At 40.0% G+C, this 21,385-nt stretch overlaps 1 protein-coding gene across 2 annotated transcripts in view; it reads left to right on the plus strand.

Moving 5' to 3' along the window:
• Positions 1-212: 212 nt before the first annotated feature.
• LOC125230939 (vacuolar protein sorting-associated protein 11 homolog) overlaps positions 213-21,385 on the plus strand; it is a 48,859-nt gene continuing 27,686 nt past the window's right edge. The window contains exons 1-10 of one of the 2 annotated variants that reach the window (XM_048136236.1): positions 213-342; positions 582-650; positions 1,998-2,171; positions 3,264-3,413; positions 7,863-7,993; positions 13,332-13,479; positions 14,872-15,064; positions 15,631-15,848; positions 19,726-19,861; positions 20,926-21,065. In XM_048136236.1, coding sequence (XP_047992193.1) covers positions 328-342; positions 582-650; positions 1,998-2,171; positions 3,264-3,413; positions 7,863-7,993; positions 13,332-13,479; positions 14,872-15,064; positions 15,631-15,848; positions 19,726-19,861; positions 20,926-21,065 — 1,374 coding nt within the window. In that variant the 5' untranslated portion in view covers positions 213-327. Of the gene's footprint in view, positions 343-581; positions 651-1,997; positions 2,172-3,263; positions 3,414-7,107; positions 7,155-7,862; positions 7,994-13,331; positions 13,480-14,871; positions 15,065-15,630; positions 15,849-19,725; positions 19,862-20,925; positions 21,066-21,385 lie in introns of those variants that run through there. The other variant, XM_048136237.1, reaches the window with a different exon arrangement.

Consider the following 21,385-nt stretch of genomic DNA (forward strand, 5'->3'; position numbering starts at 1 on the left):
TCTAAATCAATATAAAGCTTATTTCGCTGAGGGCGATCTTTTGCATGTCCAACTACCGGCTTGCTACCGGCTGTACCTTTTGCCGCCTTTTTCCACTGACAAAGTGGGTCTGTCCGAGTGTAATAAATGCGAATCAAACAACACAGGATATCAAACCGTTTAAAATTGTAGCTCGAACAGCGCGGAACATGACGTTTGATAGTTTTGACATTGACAGTTGTTGATAAGAATTAAGAATCCCTGACGAGGATACACAGAAATTAATTTATTGTTATAAATAATCATGCTAACAATATAATGCAAATTATTTAGTCATAAGCAAACACCATGGCGTTCTTGGAGGTATGAATTTTTCTTTACATTGATTTCACGGCGCTAGATTGTATAACAAACATGAAAGTTTTTGTTAACATAATATCTGACCAAATCAGCCAAACGTTTACGCCCGCTTTTGCTAATTAAGGATTCGTTAAAAATAATATTAATTGACTACATGCCAATATAATACGTTGTGATATCATTCATTGATTCATACTAATTAGTACGCTTATTAAACTAATTTGTTTATTGTGTGTTTTCAGTGGCGTCGTTTTACATTTTTCGATGTACATAGAAAAATTGACAATGGAAAAGTGGCTGAAAATTTGCAAGTAAGTTCTCAACAGTGTTTTATTATAATGGCAAACTGGACGGTGTTATGGAATAGCGAACTAAGCGCCAAAATCCGAAAAAAAAGTTATGAATGCAGTTCGGATATAAATGTGATAATCTATAGTATTGACTATTTCTTTGTTAAAAATTATGCTTACAGCCTTATTTTAAGGGGTAGAATCAAGCGACACGTTAAAATTTGTATGGCCCTGTGTACTAAGTCGTTACGTAAAAACGAATTGAACGCCAAATTTACTTTTACAAATTATAATAAGCGTATATTCTAAATCGCAAAATCGAGTTAAACGCTATAAAAATGTCATTAATTCGTTTTGGTTTAAAGTTTTGATGATTTATAAACGCAATATCGATTTAACCGCCCTAATAGTGTCGTTTAATTCGTTGTTACATATTTGAAATTGCAGGATATTTCGTTGTTGCAGGATGTTCGCTTAATGAGAACTAAGTATCAAGAGGTTTTGTTATATCATAATATCTTATGTGTGTAATCCTGGCTAGTACTAATAGTTACAATGCCAATTTTGCCATATATGCTGATTTTTTTGACATTTATTAAAAAAAGTTGATTGGACAACAAAACTAAATTGTTAGACGGATTAGTCCTAATCATTGTGGAGGAAAACATTGTTGTTGATTTATTTACAATAGAACTATTTACTCAAATATATGGAATTTTATTTTATTCCAGTATTCACTTTACCTCTAACAATTTGCATTAAAGAATCAAGCGACAAAATATGTCTCATAGTACGCTACGGCGAAATAAATTAACCTCATCCCAGTATTAGTTCAATAAAGAACCAAGCGGAAAAACGTTAATAACTTCAAAACTTGAATAGGTATGGTGTTCTTTTTTTTATCTATTTAATTTATGAACACTTTTATAGGTTCAATGTCAAAATTAACTTTTTTACTTTATAAATGAACTTACAACAACTGATTCAAATTTCAAATCTTTCTAGCTCATTTTCTCGATTTCAACTAACTGTCGCTTGATCGCTTATTCCATAACACTGTCCAACTGTTCTCTGCCTAACATTTATTGTGAGTCATCGGGTGGTTTAATGTGTATTACATTATATTATTTTGTTAAGTGTATCTAATTTTTAGATGCAGCAAAAAAATATCTGTCTGTGAAAGCATTGATTCTAGATGAATAAACCAGTGGCAAATTAATTGTAGTCTGGAACCCTAGCATAAATGTTTTATAAACCAAATTTAATATGGGACACTAATAATAATTTAATAGAAAATAGTTATTCAATAATTAGGAGTGTATTCTGTACATCTACAATGTGATAATGACTATGACATATAATTTGTAGGACACAAAGATAACTGCGACAACCAGCGGCAATTCGCATGTCATACTGTGTGACAGCACAGGCTGGACGCATTTAGTGTCTCGCTCCTGGAACATCACGTTCTTCAAGGCATATGAGCTGAAGGTCATGCTTGCTCAGCAATTGCCCCATGACCCGTTGTTGGTTACTATTGGAGTAAGTAATTTTTTTGTCTCTTGAATTGTTACATTTGATATTAGTGGGTGTGAGGATTTTGGACTCGGAAGTGTTGCTCTCCATACTGAACAGTGGGCATAACAAATTTGTTCAAACATGCATAAAATAAAGTAAAAGTAACTGAGAGTAAAACTTTCAATACCTTTTTTTAAAAGCCCATTTACAGGGCATGAGATTATTAATGGTATCTAGTGATGATGAAATTTATTATAGTAGGATGTTAAGTCTTTATAAGGCAAAAGTCTGGAATTAATTATCTTTTTTCAGGTAGGCTTTATTTAGTTGGTTCGTATAATAATGATTTTTAATAAGTACCTACCTTATATTAAAAAATTGTGATAAAATCATAACACACAGTTTAAATAACACTAAGAAGTAACCCTAAACAACTAGGGAACAAATCAAATTATTTTTGAATATTTTTGATTTGTTCTTTTTTTCAAGTAGTCACACTACTATATATATAAATTATAAATTGAAATAGATATCATATACGAAAGAAAAAACGTCAAGGCCCACTGGGGGCGGGCGTGTGGTCTAGTGGTCCCGGGTTCGATTCCCGGCTCGGCCACCAGTGGGCCTTATATATCTATCTCCTTATGATATCTATTTCAATTTATAAGTAACCCTAAGAACAAATTAAATTATTTTTATAGAAAATATTTAAATTTTTTTTTTAAGTAGTCACACTACTATTATGTTGGGAAATGTCATACACTTGGAAATGTCGATCTTTACCGATTACCGATGGCCGAGTGGTTCCTTCAGCTTAGAACACTTAAAGGCCTTGGTCACTTTTTCTTTGTCATCATCCTCCTTACGTTATCCCGGCGTTTGCCCCTGTTCATGGGAGCCTGGGGAGCCACTGTGACAACTTTTTCTTTGTATATGACATTTATTTTATGTTTAACACTAAGGGCCGGTTGCATCAAACCATTAAAGCGTTTGTTAAATGGTATTGTATGGGACATTCCATAGACGTCTGCTGCGTGACGATTATGTGTCTGTCAAATGTGGTTGAGCAACTGACCCTAAGTAATTAGAAAATTGCAACATTAAACAATGCTACAGGAAGATGAGGCTGGCACACCACTGGTTAAGGTCTGGGACTGGTCCCGCCGCGACCGTCACGACAACCCGACGTGCGTGCGAGTGTCTCGCGCCGTGCCCTCGCACATGCGCTCCACTCCCGCCACCGCGCTCGCCGTGCACGACAACAAGGTGAGTGACACAACAAACCTGTATAGAAGGACGGAAGCTCTCCATTGGTGAGTGTGGGACTGACATGACAACACGACGTGCGTGCGAGTGTCTCGCGCCGTGCCCTTGCACATGCGCTCTACTCCCGCCACCGCGCTCGTCGTGCACGACAACAAGGTGAGTGACACAACAAACCTGTATAGAAGGACGGAAGCTCTCCATTGGTGAGTGGGACTGACATGGCAACACGACGTGCGTGCGAGTGTCTCGCGCCGTGCCCTCACATGCACTCTACCCCGCTCTCGTCGTGCACGACAACAAGGTGAGTGACACAACAAACCTGTATACATAGAAGGACGAAAACTCTCCATTGGTGTGTGGGACTGACATGGCAACACGACGTGCGTACGAGTGTCTCGCGCCGTGTCCTCGCACATGCGCTCCACTCCCGCCACCGCGCTCGCCGTGCACGACAACAAGGTGAGTGACACAACAAACCTGTATAGAAGGACGGAAGCTCTCCATTGGTGAGTGTGGGACTGACATGACAACCCGACGTGCGTGCGAGTGTCTCGCGCCGTACCCTCGCACATGCGCTCCACTCCCGCCACCGCGCTCGCCGTGCACGACAACAAGGTGAGTGACACAACAAACCTGTATAGAAGGACGGAAGCTCTCCATTGGTGAGTGTGGGACTGACATGACAACACGACGTGCGTGCGAGTGTCTCGCGCCGTGCCCTCGCACATGCGCTCCACTCCCGCCACCGCGCTCGCCGTGCACGATAACAAGGTGAGTGACACAACAAACCTGTATAGAAGGACGGAAGCTCTCCATTGGTGAGTGGGACTGACATGGCAACACGACGTGCGTGCGAGTGTCTCGCGCCGTGCCCTCACATGCACTCTACCCCGCTCTCGTCGTGCACGACATATATAGTCCTCCATGTCGTATCCGACAACGGCGACCTTTACAACTTTCTCTGATGAGCACGTATATGGCTCGCAAAACCGAACTTCGTTTTAAATATTCGGTCGCACTGTGCGCAATAAAGCTGCCCTTGGTCGTTATATGTATACGCGTAGGACGGTTTTGGGCGAGACTACCGTTGAAGGCGCTTTTGGTCCAGGTTCTCCAGTCGAGCTTCCTCAAAGGCAGCTACACCTTTTCCTACTTTACGGCGCCATTCTGACCTCTGGACCGCAAGTTCCTCCCAACGTTCACATGAGATGTCGCAAGCCTTAAGATGGCGCTTCAAAACGTCTTTATAACGCAGGAACTGTCCCCCGTGGCTTCGTTTTCCATACTCAAGTTCCGAATAGAAAACAGATTTAGGGAGTCTACAGTCATCCATACGCCAAACGTGACCGCTCCATTTAAGTTGGTTTTTCATTAAAATGGCCTCCATACCGGATATTTTGGCTCGACGTAATACCTCCGTGTTGGTCACACGATCTTGCCACTTAATTCTAAGTATATTGCGTAAGCATCGCATGTGAAAAGTGTCAAGCTTTCTGATGTCTCCCCTGTACAGACACCAGGACTCAGAAGCATACGTAAGTATTGGGAGTATTATGGCCTTGTACACCGAAAGCTTGGTATGGAGTTTTAGGTCGTGCGACTTCCAAACACGTTGGTTTAACTTCCCAAAAGTGGCTGCAGCTTTAGCTATGCGAGACGGAATCTCTGAGGCTAGGCGATTATCGCTCCGGATTTGGCTACCCAAGTATTTAAAGATCGCAACATCTTTCAATGCTGCATTGCCCAATATGATTGGGGTATTATCAGCGCTGGTGCCTCTAGCTGGTTGTTTGAGAACTTGAGTTTTACTGACACTTATTACCAAACCAAATCTTTCGCACGAGTCACTCAGGGACTCCATGGAGCCTTGAAGTGCATTTAAGCTGTTAGCCATCAGGCACACATCATCGGCATAAAGGACCTCAAGGACAGAGAACTGACGGGTTTTTCGTTTTGCCTTGAACCGTGAAATGTTGAATACACCCACATCCGATCTTACATTCAAATGAATTGGTTCGCTGTTTCGGCTAAGTGCATCCCTCATCACTACTGAGAAGTACAGAGCGAACAAAGTGGGAGCCATGACACAACCCTGCTTTACGCCACTGGTAACTAAGAATGCGTCAGAAAATTCACTGTTATGCTGTACCTTAGCTGTCATATTGACGTGGAACTGCTTTATAAGGTTTACCAGCTTTGATGGACAGCCAATCTTCTCAAGAATTAACCAGAGGGCCAGACGTGGGACACGGTCAAAGGCCTTTTCGAGATCTACGAAACACATGAACAGAGGACGGTTTTGTTCTGCACATTTCTCTTGTATTTGTTTCACCACAAATATGGCGTCTACCGTACCTCTGTTGGGCCTGAAACCACATTGGCTCTCTGGTAAGATTTCTTCTGCTAGGGTGCTCAATCGGGTGTTTATTATGTGAGCCAGTACTTTACCAGCAGTAGATAGAAGAGATATACCCCTATAAGAACTACAGTCAGATATATCTCCTTTCCCCTTATATAGTTTGCATAAAGAGGCATCCTTCCACCCCTGCGGCACAGTTTCTGTTTCCCATACCATTAGTATCAAGGCAAAGAGCCTGTTCAAAATATTAGGCCCACTGTACTTGTAAATTTCTGAGGGCAAACCATCCGCGCCCGGTGACTTTGAGTTCTTGAGTTTTCTTATGGCAGTCAGAAATTCAGAGAAATTCGGAGGAACTGCAAGACTCTCCTTCAAAGGCAGGTTTTCGAGAGCATTGATGTACTCTAGATCAACTCTTTGCAATGTGGGATTGAGGACCTCGTTGAAATGTTCTGCCCAACGAGCGAGCACCTCGCCTTGATCAGTAAGGCGGCGGTCTCCATTATGTGAGCAGATAGGTGCGGTTTTTCTAATTCGTGGACCAAAAACAGCCTGAATGCCCTCAAAAAACCCGCCCGTTTGATTAGAGTCCGCAAGCTGCTGCAACTCTAAAGCTTTGTTTTGCCACCATCGGTCCTTAAGTTCACGCACCTTTGTCTTGAATTGCAAATTTATTGATTGCTGATTGGCACTGCCATGACGAAGAGCGCGTCGGTGTTCATCTGCAAGTATTAAGATTTCACCCTCCGAAGAGTCAAACCAGTCCTGGTTTTTCTTGGGTGGCTTTCCGATGACTCTTTCAGCGCTTTCCTTTAACTTGTTAGAGAATCTATTCCAAGCTTCGTCAACCGATATGTCTTTTTCATTCACAAGGTCAGAGCCGAAATCGTCATCTAAAGCCTTCTGTAGCTCTTTCGAGTTAGTCAATTTAGGGTAAGCCAGTTTGTGGGTTTTGTGTTGGATTCTACGTGGTGCTTTTAGTTTAATACGAAGCTTAGATCTTATTAGCCTATGATCAGTCCAGCCCTGTGCTCCTCGCATGGCTCTTGTGATTAGGACGTCGCTGAGATCTGCTTTACGGACAATCTGTATACATAGAAGGACGAAAACTCTCCATTGGTGTGTGGGACTGACATGGCAACACGACGTGCGTGCGAGTGTCTCGCGCCGTGTCCTCGCACATGCGCTCCACTCCCGCCACCGCGCTCGCCGTGCACGACAACAAGGTGAGTGACACAACAAACCTGTATACATAGAAGGACGAAAGCTCTCCATTGGTGTGTGGGACTGACATGACAACACGACGTGCGTGCGAGTGTCGCGCCGTGTCCTCGCACATGCGCTCCACTCCCGCCACCGCGCTCGCCGTGCACGACAACAAGGTGAGTGACACAACAAACCTGTTTAGAAGGACGGAAGCTCTCCATTGGTGAGTGTGGGACTGACATGACAACACGACGTGCGTGCGAGTGTCTTGCGCCGTGCCCTCACATGCGCTCCACTCCCGCCACCGCGCTCGCCGTGCACGACAACAAGGTGAGTGACACAACAAACCTGTTTAGAAGGACGGAAGCTCTCCATTGGTGAGTGTGGGACTGACATGACAACACGACGTGCGTGCGAGTGTCTCGCGCCGTGCCCTCGCACATGCGCTCCACTCCCGCCACCGCGCTCGTCGTGCACGACAACAAGGTGAGTGACACAACAAACCTGTATAGAAGGACGGAAGCTCTCCATTGGTGAGTGTGGGACTAACATGACAACCTGACGTGCGTGCGAGTGTCTCGCGCCATGCCCTCACATGCACTCTACCCCGCTCTCGTCGTGCACGACAACAAGGTGAGTGGTAACACCAACTACCCTGTTCGAAAGAAGAAAGGGCACTGTTGGTGCGAGTGTTAGAACTGCACGACCACCCTATGTGAGTGCGAGTATCTCACGCTGTGCTATCGCACATGCTAGCGCTTACCTTGCACGACGGCACGACAACAAGATCAATATTAAAAGCACACGTCCCAGACGAGGCTATTTGTTGCATGATTAAACATGGAAACACATCTTTGATTCATAAAATATTGTTTTATATACAGAACCTGCTTGCCGTGGGCTTCCAAGACGGTTCAGTGACATTATACCGAGGGGACATAGCCCGCCAGCGTTCCGGAAAGATGAAGACCCTCATGGACTCTGGAACCAGCCCTATCACTGGCCTGGCCTTTAGGTACGCTCATAAATCATGCTATAATTATTTTATTTTTAAAGTGTTTAAAATGTTCATCTATACTAATACTATACTAATATTATAAATGCGAAATTTCCGAAAATGTGTGTGTTTGTTTGTCCGTCTTTCACGGTAAAACGGAGCGACGAATTGACGTGCTTTTTCACGGGTCGAACGCGATAAAAATAATATAAATTACTTTACCTTTTTTCCGACGTTTCCTCCCGCGAAGGATTAGGACCCTATATTAATAGGGGGGCATATTACTATGGTCATAAATAAAAAAAAATAAAACAATTTTATTTCGGATAAAAATCCATAGCTGTTAGTAACATGTACATTTAACTTATAAAATAGTGTTAGTGGAATTACAGACTAATTATTAAACCTAGATATTTATTTATTTTTCTACAACGTGGAGTTTTGTCCAGTGCTGTAGCAGAGGGGAGTCCCACCTATCCGACAACGCCACCATGATGCTGTTAGTACTGCCTCGCCAGCGGCTTAGTAAAGAGGCAACCCGCTTCCGCATGATAGCCGCAAAACCGTCAACTTGTGCCTCCGCAAACATGCCGGATTCACTACAGTGACGAGGCAGCCCCATCAGCATCCTGAAAGCGTTCATAGGGGCCCCATTATCATAGCTGGGCATTAACTCGTTAATCCGTTAATCGTTAATTAACGAAGTTAACATTTCGATTAACGGATTAACTTTTAAGTTAACTTGCAAAAATGTTAACGGACTCGTTAACTTCCGTTAAATTTCTCCGAGTCCGTTAATCTAGTAGGGCACAGGCGCCATCTACGCTGCGAAAAACACGTTCTGAACGCTAATATAAAAGTCCTATGATTTGCCGGTAAATCCTAGGTTTTACCGATGTCGATTGCTAAAAGTCCGAAATATTACCTAAAAAAGTATTCTTCACGTGGATTTGCTTTTACTAATTTTGATTCGGTGAATCCTAAGCTTTACCATGGCGACTGTTGTAGTGATAGGGCAGCAAATTCGAGCCCCATTTACGACCACATTCGCCTCCCTAGCCTCTACCGCCCAAAGTGCCACAACAGTCCCGTCACCGCCAGCATCTCTCCTGACACAGCTCTTGGCAGTAGCTAAGGCGATCACTGCTTTCCACGTGCAGCCTAGAGTTCAATAGGCTAGCTGTACTTCGGCCTTTTACAGAAATATAATACGTTATAGTGGATACTGATGCAACTAAATATTTAAAGAACAGTTCATTTTTTTTCACGTGTTAACGGATTAACGATTAACTTTAACTTACGTTAAATTTGTCGAAATGTATCGCTTTAACGATTAACGAAGTTAACTTTTTTAGTAACGGATTAGCGATTAACGAAGTTAACTATTAGTCATAGGGCTTACGGAAAAAAACTGCATTTTATGCAGAAAGCAAGCCACTTTGCACAGTGATACTAGGGACCAATACAAACGTTTTCATCCGAGGAAACACGATTTTCATCCACTAGAATTCAAGATGGCGGACATTTTCCAAAATGGCGGCCGCATATTTTTAAAAATTTATAGAATCGTAACGGCTGCACCGATTTTGATGGTTGGGGTGTCTATCGCATTGTATTGAAACGTTAATTAATATAAAAAATTAAAGTCATAAAAAAATTTAAGATGGCGGCCGAATAATAAGAAAAATATGAAAATTTCAAACTATTTTTTTCATTCTCGTGCAATTTACCAATAAATTTTCTATGATATGGTCACATTTTTATGAATTTAAATTAAACCTGATAATATTATCTACATAATAAAACAAAAATCATGAAAATCAGTTGAGTAGTTTTTGAACTATACTCATTTGAATTGGAGCGCGCGGATTTGAAAGATGTTTTCGTACGTGATGTAAACAATTTTGGAATCATAACGGCTGCACCGATTTTAATGGTTGGGGTAGCTATCAGTTTGTATTAAAACATTTATTTATATAAAAAATTAAATCATTTAAAAAATAAAGATGGCGGCCGAATAATAAAAAAAATATGAAATTTTCATTTTTTTTATTCTCACGAAATTTACAAATAGTTTTTCTACCATATGGTCACATTTTTATTTTTTTTAATAAAATCTGATATTAACATCTGCAAAAAAAAACAAAAACATTAAAATCCGTTCAGTAGTTTTTGAACTATACGCATTGAAAATGAAGGGCGTGGGTTTGAAAGACGTCTTTGCACCTGACATGTGATGCATCGTATCGTTTGGTACCGCTATACACGCAAGACTGATTATTTATTTTGGTCACAACTTACTATATTTACTATTCAGAATCAATGTTTTTAGTATTTATATACATTATTAGTTTTTATTCCGAGTTTAGGTATATTTAGATAACCCCCGTACACTTGACCATCACATTATTTGTATTTTAATACGTAAAAGAACTTAAATGCACATAACATAACATTTGTATTAATAGCAATTGTCCTTTCCGAGGACTCTAGAGATAATTTTCGACAACTTCTGTAGGGGGCTTCAGAAATATCTATGTATAAAATAACTTGTTTTCTGTGACAAGGAGCGTATGTTTTTGTAGTGCTGGCGATGTTGGTGGGATGCTGGTTATTAATTTTGGTTGGAAACAGTTCCTTGCGCACCAAGTTAACCGATAAATGTTGAGTTTGCGGATCAAGTTTTCAAGCTTGGCCATTATTCCTCCAGGAATACACTGTTCAGCATGACCACCAACAACAATTTTTCCAGAAACTATAGCCTGTTGATGTTATAAGTGTGGTGATTTTTTTTTCTAAGCAATTTACTTCCTCAGAGAACATTTGCTCTGCTATTTCAGGGTAAACCATAGGAACGTAACCGGAAGAAGCTGATAGCCTCATTGTACCTCGCGCAAAAGATATGGCGGAACAGGGACTCACGCGTATCATCACATCTTCCGATACAGATGTCTTGGTATTTAAATAAAAACCACTGGAGTTTTCGGGTGAAGGATAGACGTAAAGTCAGTGGCCAGATTCGGGTTTGGACCTAGCTTAGAGCCTCGAAAGGTCTTTGGCTCATGTGAGACCTCGAGTGAGTTCAGGGTAGTAAGTGGTAACGGATGCTAGAGTGTCCCATGCCCTTCGTTGAGTTTATCTCGCAGTTTGTAGCCGTGGAGGCTTTCAGGGCGTTACGTGCGAGATCGGACGTGATGTAAATGGAGGCAGGAATGACGGCAAAACGACACTTTACGAGTGCCTCAGCCGCCAAACCATACCGGTAAACAGGCCCGAGTCCATGCTTGCTCACTAAAATATGTGTTAAGAACGGTCCCAATTTGGCATTTAAGCATGTGACCTATGGAGCTAATTAGATTGGGAAATTTCCAATTCTTATCTAGTATATTTTCTTAAGACTTCAAATGAGAATAACCTACCGGAGTATAAGGTACTACTGCTATTCGTGGTTTTTACGCTTTTACGTCTGATACCACTTCTTTTTTCAATACAAAAGGAAAAAATCATGTTCTAAAACATTGTTTGCACACACACTGAAGTTATACCAGCTTTGATAGAAACATCGCAGTAACTACAAAGTCTTCCTGGAGGAATAATCGCCATGCTTGAAAAGTTCACTCCAGTTCAACTTGGTGAGCAAGAAACTGTTTACCACCGAAAATTAGTACCTAACCAACATCGGCAGCACTCCGTGTCGTATAACAACGCCCCATATTCTGGATATTACTTCTGTGCCTATGCCATCATCCTGGGGTTGGAAGACGTATAATGATAGTTGGGTACTGCAGTGGTCTGAAAACAGGGAGATATGGTATGAATATGTATACTTGGACAATTGCGGTTGTGAAAAAGGCTGCGAAACAATACGCTGTACGTGTTGTGGGTCTACCCTGCGCGGTGCAATGCAAATAATGCAATGTATTAATAATGTTATATTTGCAAAGGGATCTGCCAAAATAAAAAGTATTTTGCAAAAATGATGTTATAAATTATTATGTTACCATTATTTCCTTGTTTGATATTATTTTGTATCTCTTTTATCTTTCAGTATAACCTAGACGAGAAGCAAAAAATATGTTTTGTATTAATATATGTTTCCGTAGCCCCCTACAGAAGTTGTCTAAAATTATCTCTGGAGTCCTCGGAAAGGACAATTGCTATTAATACAAATGTTATGTTATGTGCATTTAAGTTCTTTTACGTATTAAAATAAAAATTATGTGATGGTCAAGTTTACGGGGGTTGTCTAAATATACCTAAACTAGGAATAAAAAACTAATAATGTATATAAATAATAAAAACATTGATTCTGAATAGTAATATAGTAAGTTGTGACCAAAATAAATAATCAGTCTTGCGTGTATAGCGGTACCAAACGATACGATGCATCACATATCAAGTGCAAAGACGTCTTTCAAACCCGCGCGCTTCATTTTCAATGCGTATAGTTCAAAAACTACTGAACGGATTTTAATGTTTTTTGTTTTATTTTGCAGATTTTAATATCAGATTTTATTAAAAAAAATAAAAAATGTGACTATATGGTAGAAAAACTATTTGTAAATTTCGTGAGAATAAAAAAAATGAAAATTTCATATTTTTTTTATTATTCGGCCGCCATCTTTTTTTTTTTAATGATTTAAATTTTTATATAAATAAATGTTTTAATACAAACTGATAGCTACCCCAACCATTAAAATCGGTGCAGCCGTTATGATTCCAAAATTGTTTACATCACGTACGAAAACGGCTTTCAAATCCGCGCGCTCCAATTCAAATAAGTATAGTTCAAAAACTACTCAACTTATTTTCATGATTTTTATTTTATTATGTAAATAATGTTATCAGGTTTAATTTAAATAAATAAAAATGTGACCATATCATAGAAAATTTATTGGTAAATTGCACGAGAATGAAAAAAATAGTTTGAAATTTTCATATTTTTCTTATTATTCGGCCGCCATCTTAAATTTTTTTATGACTTTAATTTTTTATATTAATGAACGTTTCAATACGATGCGATAGACACCCCAACCATCAAAATTGGTGCAGCCGTTACGATTCTATAAATTTTTAAAAATATGCGGCCGCCATTTTGGAAAATGTCCGCCATCTTGAATTCTAGTGGATGAAAATCGTGTTTCCTCGGATGAAAACGTTTGTATTGGTCCCTAGTATCACTGTGCAAAGTGGCTTGCTTTCTGCATAAAGTGCAGCTTTTGACCATAATTTCGCCGTAAGCCCTATGACTATATTTGATTAACGGTGCCCAGCTATGCCCATTATCCTAATGTGCCCGGGGCCTCTAATAGGTAAAAGATGGCCCTGAATCTGTTTTGATTGTAAATATTTGCAGCGGCGCGGACAAGCTCTTCGTGGTGTCGCGAGCCAGTGTGTTGGTGTATTGGCTGGGCACGGAACGTTGTGTGACTCTGGACAGCAAGGGGGCTTTGGCCGGCTGCTCAGTACACGACAGACATCGCCTCACCGTGGCTACGGATGATGTGAGTACTGCTTTTAGGTATACCTTCGATACTAGACTCATATTGACCGGGAAATAGACCGTGATTAGCTTTTTGTTTTTAACTGTGGCGACCACTAGCCTGCAACCACTAGGAAGACACGCTGCGGTCGATCAGTGCGCTTCCCAGATTACTATCGACCGTAGCAAGCAACGGTCTCAGTGGGGGAGTAGTGTGGCGACCACTGCGCACATCGTAATAAGCTACTAAACTCATAAACCTCCCCACCGAGGTCGGTTAACTTAGCCGATAGCTCGCGACCTGAGAGCCGGTTGGTTGGGAATTACACAGCCCATGCAGCCGGCGTCAGCGGTATATCAGTCGGCGCTCGCGCCGCGCCGGCAGTGCGATCTCGACTTCCACGGCGAATGCACGTTCCCCCGCTTACCGATCCGCTACTGATGCGAGTGCTGTGCTTACGCATAATTTAGTGTTATTTCGCTTTCTTTCGTGTTCCTTCCTACTGACTATCTTCTGTACTTTCTCTTCACCAGTGCTTGTGCTTTCTTATGCTTGTAAACGTGCTTAAACTCTTATATATTATACATAGTGTGTCTACAACGGATTTATTATTTGAACGCCCGGTAGGCACCCTATATAACCCCCGACGCAAAAACGACGGGGTGTTATGTTATAAGTTTGACGTGTCTGTCTGTGTGTGTGTCTCTCTGTGGCATCGTAACTCCCGAACGGTTGAACCGATTTAGATTTAGTTTTTTTTTGTTTGAAAGATGAGTCGGGAGTGTTCTTAGCCATGTTTCATGAAAATCGGTCCACTATGTCAGGGTTTTTTCAAAATTGTAATTTTGTGGGTAGTTATTGTCGAGCTACCATATTTCAACTGTCACATGCTTCGTGGTATGGGGTAAAAGGTAAAAAGTAATCACGGTAAATGTACATAAGTCTTGTAAAACTAACTGTGAATCATTAAAAAAAACCCTTCGAAAGCTAAATACGGCGACAGACGCGCACGTTTACAGTGTGATATAGACCTTCGTGCATTGTAAAAAGGCAGATTACATAAACTATCCCCACTGTATGTGTTTGCCAAACCCTGGCTGACATAGCCAATGAATTCTGCTGAATAAGTTGCATTAGGGTAATTCAAAAAGTCGTATAAAAACCACCATTATTTCCATCATATCAAGATTCCCCTTTCGAAATTACCAGAGCATTTCTGTGATTCGGAATTACCCTAATGCACCTTATTATGTAAATCATTATATGATTCATAGAACTTATTATGTTATTGCTAATGTAATACTTATTTTTCCATCAACGCTCTCCCAGCATAACCAATTACGCTTTGCCTTATGCATAAAGCAATCTTTTTTTCTCTGTAACGAACTGCTTCAATCGTTTTAAATTTTTCAGGCAATATTCTGCTACACAAGCGAAGGCCGTGGTCCCTGCTACGCCATCGAAGGCGAGAAGGTCCGGCTAGACTGGTTCCATAGCTACCTCGTCATCACCACCATAGCCTCAAAACATGGCGCCGCGCCGGCTCACAGACTCACTATACTGGATATACAGAACAAGTTCATTGTCTTCGAGAAGACTTTCGAAGGTAAGTCATTACTAGAACGTCTACATGTTCGCTTGGATTGGTTCTATAGCTACCTCGTTATTACAACCATAGCGTCAAAACATGGCGCTGCGCCGGCTCACAGACTCACTATTGTCGATATACAGAACAAGTTTATTTTGAAAAGACTTTCGAAGGTAAATCATTACTAGAACGTCTACATGTTACACTATGGACGGTCCGACTGGATTCGTCCTATAGCTACCTCGTCATTACCAAAATCACGTTTAGACTCCATCACTTGATATACTGAACAAGTTTAATGTCTCCGAGAAAAATTTTGAAGGTGAGTTGAGTACCTGTAGCCTGCGATTCCACAGCCGTGGAGGTGTCAAGAGACTGCCTCCGCGAAAGTAATTTCTAATTACAAATCCGCGTGTGTAAAATCAAATCCAGCATAGAATAATTACTATATTTTTTGAACGACACGACACTAGCTCTGATGAAATTTTGAGAAATGTGTATCGTAAACTGGCTCGTATTTTTGTAATTATTCGAATGATAATCAAGCAACAACAAAGATTTTTTACCTCTTTCCATTTTTACAGAAATCGAAGCCGTCCTAACAGAATGGGGTTCATTCTACATCCTAACAAAGAACAAGGAGATGATATACCTAGCCGAAAAAGACTTGCACTCGAAACTGTGGCTGTTATTCAAAAAGAACCTCTACGACGTCGCGATAAGGATAGCGAGCGGTCAGCAGTACGACGCGGTCGGGCTTACGGAGATATATAAGCAGTATGGAGACCATTTGTATGGCAAGGTTAGTCTGGTTTTGTCTATACTTGCCGCAATACCAAGTGGCAACTGACGTTATAGTACTACCCCTCTCTATCGCACTGGGTCTCCATTAGCATGAAAGAGATAGCAATATGACTTCAGTTGCCAGTTAGTATTGCGGCGAGTATAGTACTTGTGATTATGGCAGGGTCGCCATGTAAGGATGACTAGAAAAACGTAAGAAGAGAAAATATGTGGCGTTTTCAATTAAATGATACTCATTGCCGCTTACCATAAAGGCGAAAATTGTAGTTATATTAGCGCGTTCTTATGCTTAGTCATAAAAGTGGTACACTTTGATTGGAAACAGCATATTTATTATATTGAACGCTGACACATTGATTTACACATTAGAAGATGAAATAAGCTTAGAAAGCTTAAGAGGCCATTCAACGAAAACGTCGTAATAATGTAAAATTGATAGTTTTAGTCGGCAAAATGCTATACTTTCCGTCATCTAACAGACTTATTAAGTTCAAGATTCGATTAGGACATCTTCTTAACTTACATGTTGTGAGACTGGATTTTTGAAAACTAACTCACTTAATTAATTATGATTTTTTTTCTGGTGCATGTTTAGGAAAACCCGCGAAAAGTGCTGACTTAGTCCGTCTAATTTGTAAAATTTGGATAGTTTTGAATGCTTCAAGTGGTAAATTTGTATTATGTATATCCTGTACTACAATCTTATGAGACTACTTCTTTGTTATAAGGCTTTAGAATAGAGTAAATGAGGAAATGATGAATCCAATTTGTTTCAGAAATCACCTCAGAATAAGTGTCAATTTCTTCGAAAACTTACGTGTTTCTGAAGTAGTTTTAATATAAAAATAATCTGCAACGCTTACTTAAACAGATTTTATGCAAAAGTTTTCTATTACTTGCAATTTAATATTTTTGACGATTTTTTAAAAATGCCTCCTTATTACCGGTTACGCGCGCTTGCGATGTCAGTACCGCGGCAGAGCTTGTAGAGGCAGGACGTATGACAGTCCGCTCCGCACGCGGCTCGACGATCGCGAAGTTATTTTGTCATTGTGTGCGGCACCCGCCGTGTCCAAAACCGCACTTGTGTGCGTGTTTGGCTGCACTGTTGCATGTATACTGCGACCGAAAACTTTGATCCTTGGGTTGACGACTTTGGTAACTAACTAATTAACTTGACTAATATTTTTAGTAGGTATTATTTATTATTGAATATCATTTTAGGTTACTGACTCGTGTCAACAAAATCTTTGACAATAGATGGTACTCAGGATCTGATGATGAAGTCAGATGGTAGTCATGAGTTCTCATCAACCAGGTCTTGAAACCATTTCGTGTTTGGGCTCGTTTGATTCGCCTCAACAAGATCTTTGACAAGAGGTGATGGTACCCAGGATCTGATGATGAAGCCGGAAGGTAGTCAAGAGAATTCAACAACCAGGTCTTGAAACCGCTTCGAGTTTGGGCTCGTTTGATTCGTCTCAACAAGATCTTTGACAAGAGATGGTACCCAGGATCTGATGGTGAAGCCGGAAGGTAGTCAAGAGTATTCAACAACCAGGTCTTGAAACTCCTTTATGTTTGGGCTCGTTTGATTCGTCTCAACAAGATCTTTGACAAGAGATGGTACCCAGGATCTGATGATGAAGCTGGAAGGTGGTCAAGAGAATTCATCAACCAGGTCTTGAAACAACTTCGTGTTTGGGCTCGTTTGATTTGTCTCAACAAGATCTTTGACAAGAGATGGTACCCAGGATCTGATGATGAAGACAGATGGTAGTCAAGAGTTCTCATCAACCAGGTCTTGTAACCACTTCGTGTTTGGGTTCGTTTGATTCGTCTCAACAAGATCTTTGACAAGAGATGGTAATCACTCTTTTATACTCTGGCGCATCCACTGTCTCAGTGTGTCACCAGTCAATTAAAGCAGGTAGGCGTAGCGTAGAGTTGTATTTCCTTACAAAAAACTAATATATAGATGTGGACCGTCCTGTGCTCCATGCAATTAAAACAACATAATATTTAAAAACCGGCCAAGAGCGTGTCGGGCCATGCTCAGTCTAGGGTTCCGTAGTTTTCCGTATTTTTCTCAAAAACTACAGAACCTATCAAGTTCAAAACAGTTTTCCTAGAAAGTTTATAAAGTTCTACTTTTGTGATTTTTTTAATATTTTTTAAATATATGGTTAAAAAGTTAGAGGGGCGGGGGGTACACACATTTTTTTCCTTTAGGAGCGATTATTTCCGAAAATATTAATATTATCAAAAAACGATTTCAGTAATTCATTTTTAAATACCTATCAACAATATCACACGTTAGGGTTGAAATGAAAAAAAAATCACTCCCTACTTTACGTGTAGGGGGGGGTACCCTAATAAAACATTTTTTCCACTTTTTATTTTTGCACTTTGTCGGCGTGACCCGCGTGACTGATATACATATTGTGGTACCAAATTTCAGCTCTCTAGTGCTAACGGTCACTGAGATTATCCGCGGACGGGCGGACGGACGGACGGACAGACTAAGAAACCCTAAAAACACAATAACACATTTTAAATATAAAAAAACTACTTAAAATTAAAGAAAACCGATCTTAGTTCCATTATACATATGTACCTAGAAAACATACCATATACAAAATGAAATAAAACTAAGAAAACGGATTATATTCATTATACGCGATATAATCTGATTCCATAAATTTATTTCATGAGTAACTATCGCGGTGACAGAAGACAATATAATAAATTGTGTATATAACACAATTTATTATATTATAAAAGTTTTTTAATTTATTTCTTCCAAGGCTACACACGTTTTAAAAGATAATTTTTAAGAAAAAAAACCGCCTTGGACTGGCCAAGAGCGTGTCGGGCCACGCTCAGTGTAGGGTTCCGTAGTTTCCCGTATTTTTCTCAAAAACTACTGAACCTATCAAGTTCAAATCAATTTTCCTAGAAAGTCTTTATAAAGTTCTACTTTTGTGATTTTTTTCATATTTTTTTAAACATATGGTTCAAAAGTTAGAGGGGTGGGGGGGACGCACTTTTATTTCCTTTAGGAGCGATTAGTTCCGAAAATATTAATATTATCAAAAAACGATTTTAGTAAACCCTTATTCATTTTTAAATACCTATCCAACAATATATCACACGTTGGGGTTGGAATGAAAAAAAAAAATCATCCCCCCACTTTACATGTAGGGGGGGTTCCCTAATAAAACATTTTTTTCCATTTTTTATTTTTGCACTTTGTTGGCGTGATTGATATACATATTGGTACCAAATTTCAGCTTTCTAGTGCTTACGGTTACTGAGATTATCCGCGGACGGACGGACGGACGGACAGACAGACATGGCGAAACTATAAGGGTTCCTAGTTGACTACGGAACCCTAAAAACTGTGATAAGTTTAATAATTAAACTAAAAGGTCAAGTATTGATGCACGAAATCATGTATGCAAATATGTAATATATATGGTGGTATTTTTACGCAAGTATCAATAATGGTTAGTCCGCTACGCTACTGACGGCGTGGTGGTACCGACCATGAATGCTATCCCTTTCGCTCTAGCCGCACGTAAGGTTGGTTCGAAGAGGATCGCACGCTATGTCTGTACCGCAGGCTACAATCGTTATGCTTCTGGTTATAGTGTGCGTCTGCACACAGGCGCACGCCAGCGCCGCCGGCGCCGAAATGCGAGCAAGCAGATTTTTTGAAAGCGCTCTTAATTAGTCAGTGTTCTGAGCCATGTTTGATGAAAACCAATCCACTTTGTAGGGAGTTTTTTTTTTAATTTTATACAACTATTTCGGTAAACCGCGTTCCACCGAATGTTGTGTGAGTATGAAACTAATACAGTATTTCTCAACAGGGTGATTTAAAAGGTGCTATAGAACAATACATCAAAACGATCGGCTGGTTAGAAACCTCATACGTAATCCGGAAATACTTGGAATCTCGACACTTGGAACCTCTAGTGTTATACTTAGAAGAGTTACATAAGAAAGGTAAGCACTTAGTTTCTTTTTCTTAATCATGTGTTTTACTAATTTTGGATTTTAATTAAATTTTAATTGCTATAGAATATTTAAAATGGGCCCAACAGCAACAAAAATCATAAAACTTGATATGAGACTTTTCAAGTAACCACAAAAAGTATGAATTAGGTTTTCCCTTTATTTTATACATTTTCCCTCCACTTTTAAAATCAAACTATTTGTTTAACTATTGAGTTTTTTTCTCTCTGCTCATAAATGGGTTTTACTTGCAAAAAGTCAAAATTGTAGTAGTTGCTTAGGTAGATTGTGAACAAACCATTTGATTTTATAACAATTACAACTACTACGAGATGTGCAATTTTAACTATAAAACTCCCGTGAGACTCACACATATTCCAAATATTTCAAGCAGGTCACTCACGTTTTAATTAAGTCGAAATAACGCTCGACATGTTTCAATCCATTTCCGAGGATCAAAAGTAAAAAGAAATTCAAGGAGTAACGACCCCGCCTTCACTCGTCATGTCGAGCGTTATTTCGACTCAATTGAAACGTGAGTAACCCGCTTAAAATATTTTTCCCCTCACTAGCTCGGAAACACGTGTTTTGTCCTTTAATACCAGCTGGTAAAAACGCATTTTATCCACTAGTGGGTAAAGTAATTTGACCTTGAATAAAGTCAAATTATAACTGCTGTAAAATTGATAAAAGTAGGTGAATCTAGTAATAAAGATGATTTACCACCTGTGGAACTACTGGAAGCAGTGATAAACGCATTTTTTGCGTTGTAGTTTCCTCGCTATAGTGAGGGGAAAAGTTTTGTGTTACACTCGGGTGCAAATGTATTTTAATTCTCGTGTGTTAAAAAACTCGCAAGTTCAGGATTCTATTCTCGAACCACTCGCTTCGCCCGTGGTTCAACTATAGAATCCTTTCACTTGCTCGTTTTTCAATTCCACACTCGGCGTTAAAATACAACTTTGCCCCCTTGTATAACAAATAACTATTAAATATTACTAGATATACCTAATTGATTCCGTACTAATTAACGTCAAATATTTTTTTCCTATAAGGAGGTGCTACGGAAGACCATACAACGCTGCTGCTGACTTGCTACGTCAAGTTGGACCAGCACGACCAGCAGGGGAAACTCAAGGAGTTCATCAACTCTAAAGACAAAGTTATAGAATTCGATGTCGATGTGGCTATCAAGGTATACCTTTAAGACCGAGTTACTAAATACAATACTTCATGCGAAGCATGTAAACTATCATGTAGGGGCAGGGACGGTATAGGTGAAAAACTTAAGAAAGTCACCGTATGTGTGAGTGACGTGTTCGAATAGGCGTTTGTTTTGTTTGTGTTACTAATTTTAAATATGTGTTCCCTATTCGAACACGTCACTCACACATACAACAGGTGACTTTCTTAAGTTTTTCACCTATACCTATCTCTGCTCTAAAAATATGTTCACGTTTTAGTTTTTATAAGTAGGTAAGTAAAACCACGGCTTAAGGGTTTTTAGGAATCTGT

Source organism: Leguminivora glycinivorella, chromosome 11, assembly GCF_023078275.1.
Source record: "Leguminivora glycinivorella isolate SPB_JAAS2020 chromosome 11, LegGlyc_1.1, whole genome shotgun sequence".
Classification (NCBI taxonomy): Eukaryota; Metazoa; Arthropoda; class Insecta; order Lepidoptera; family Tortricidae; genus Leguminivora; species Leguminivora glycinivorella.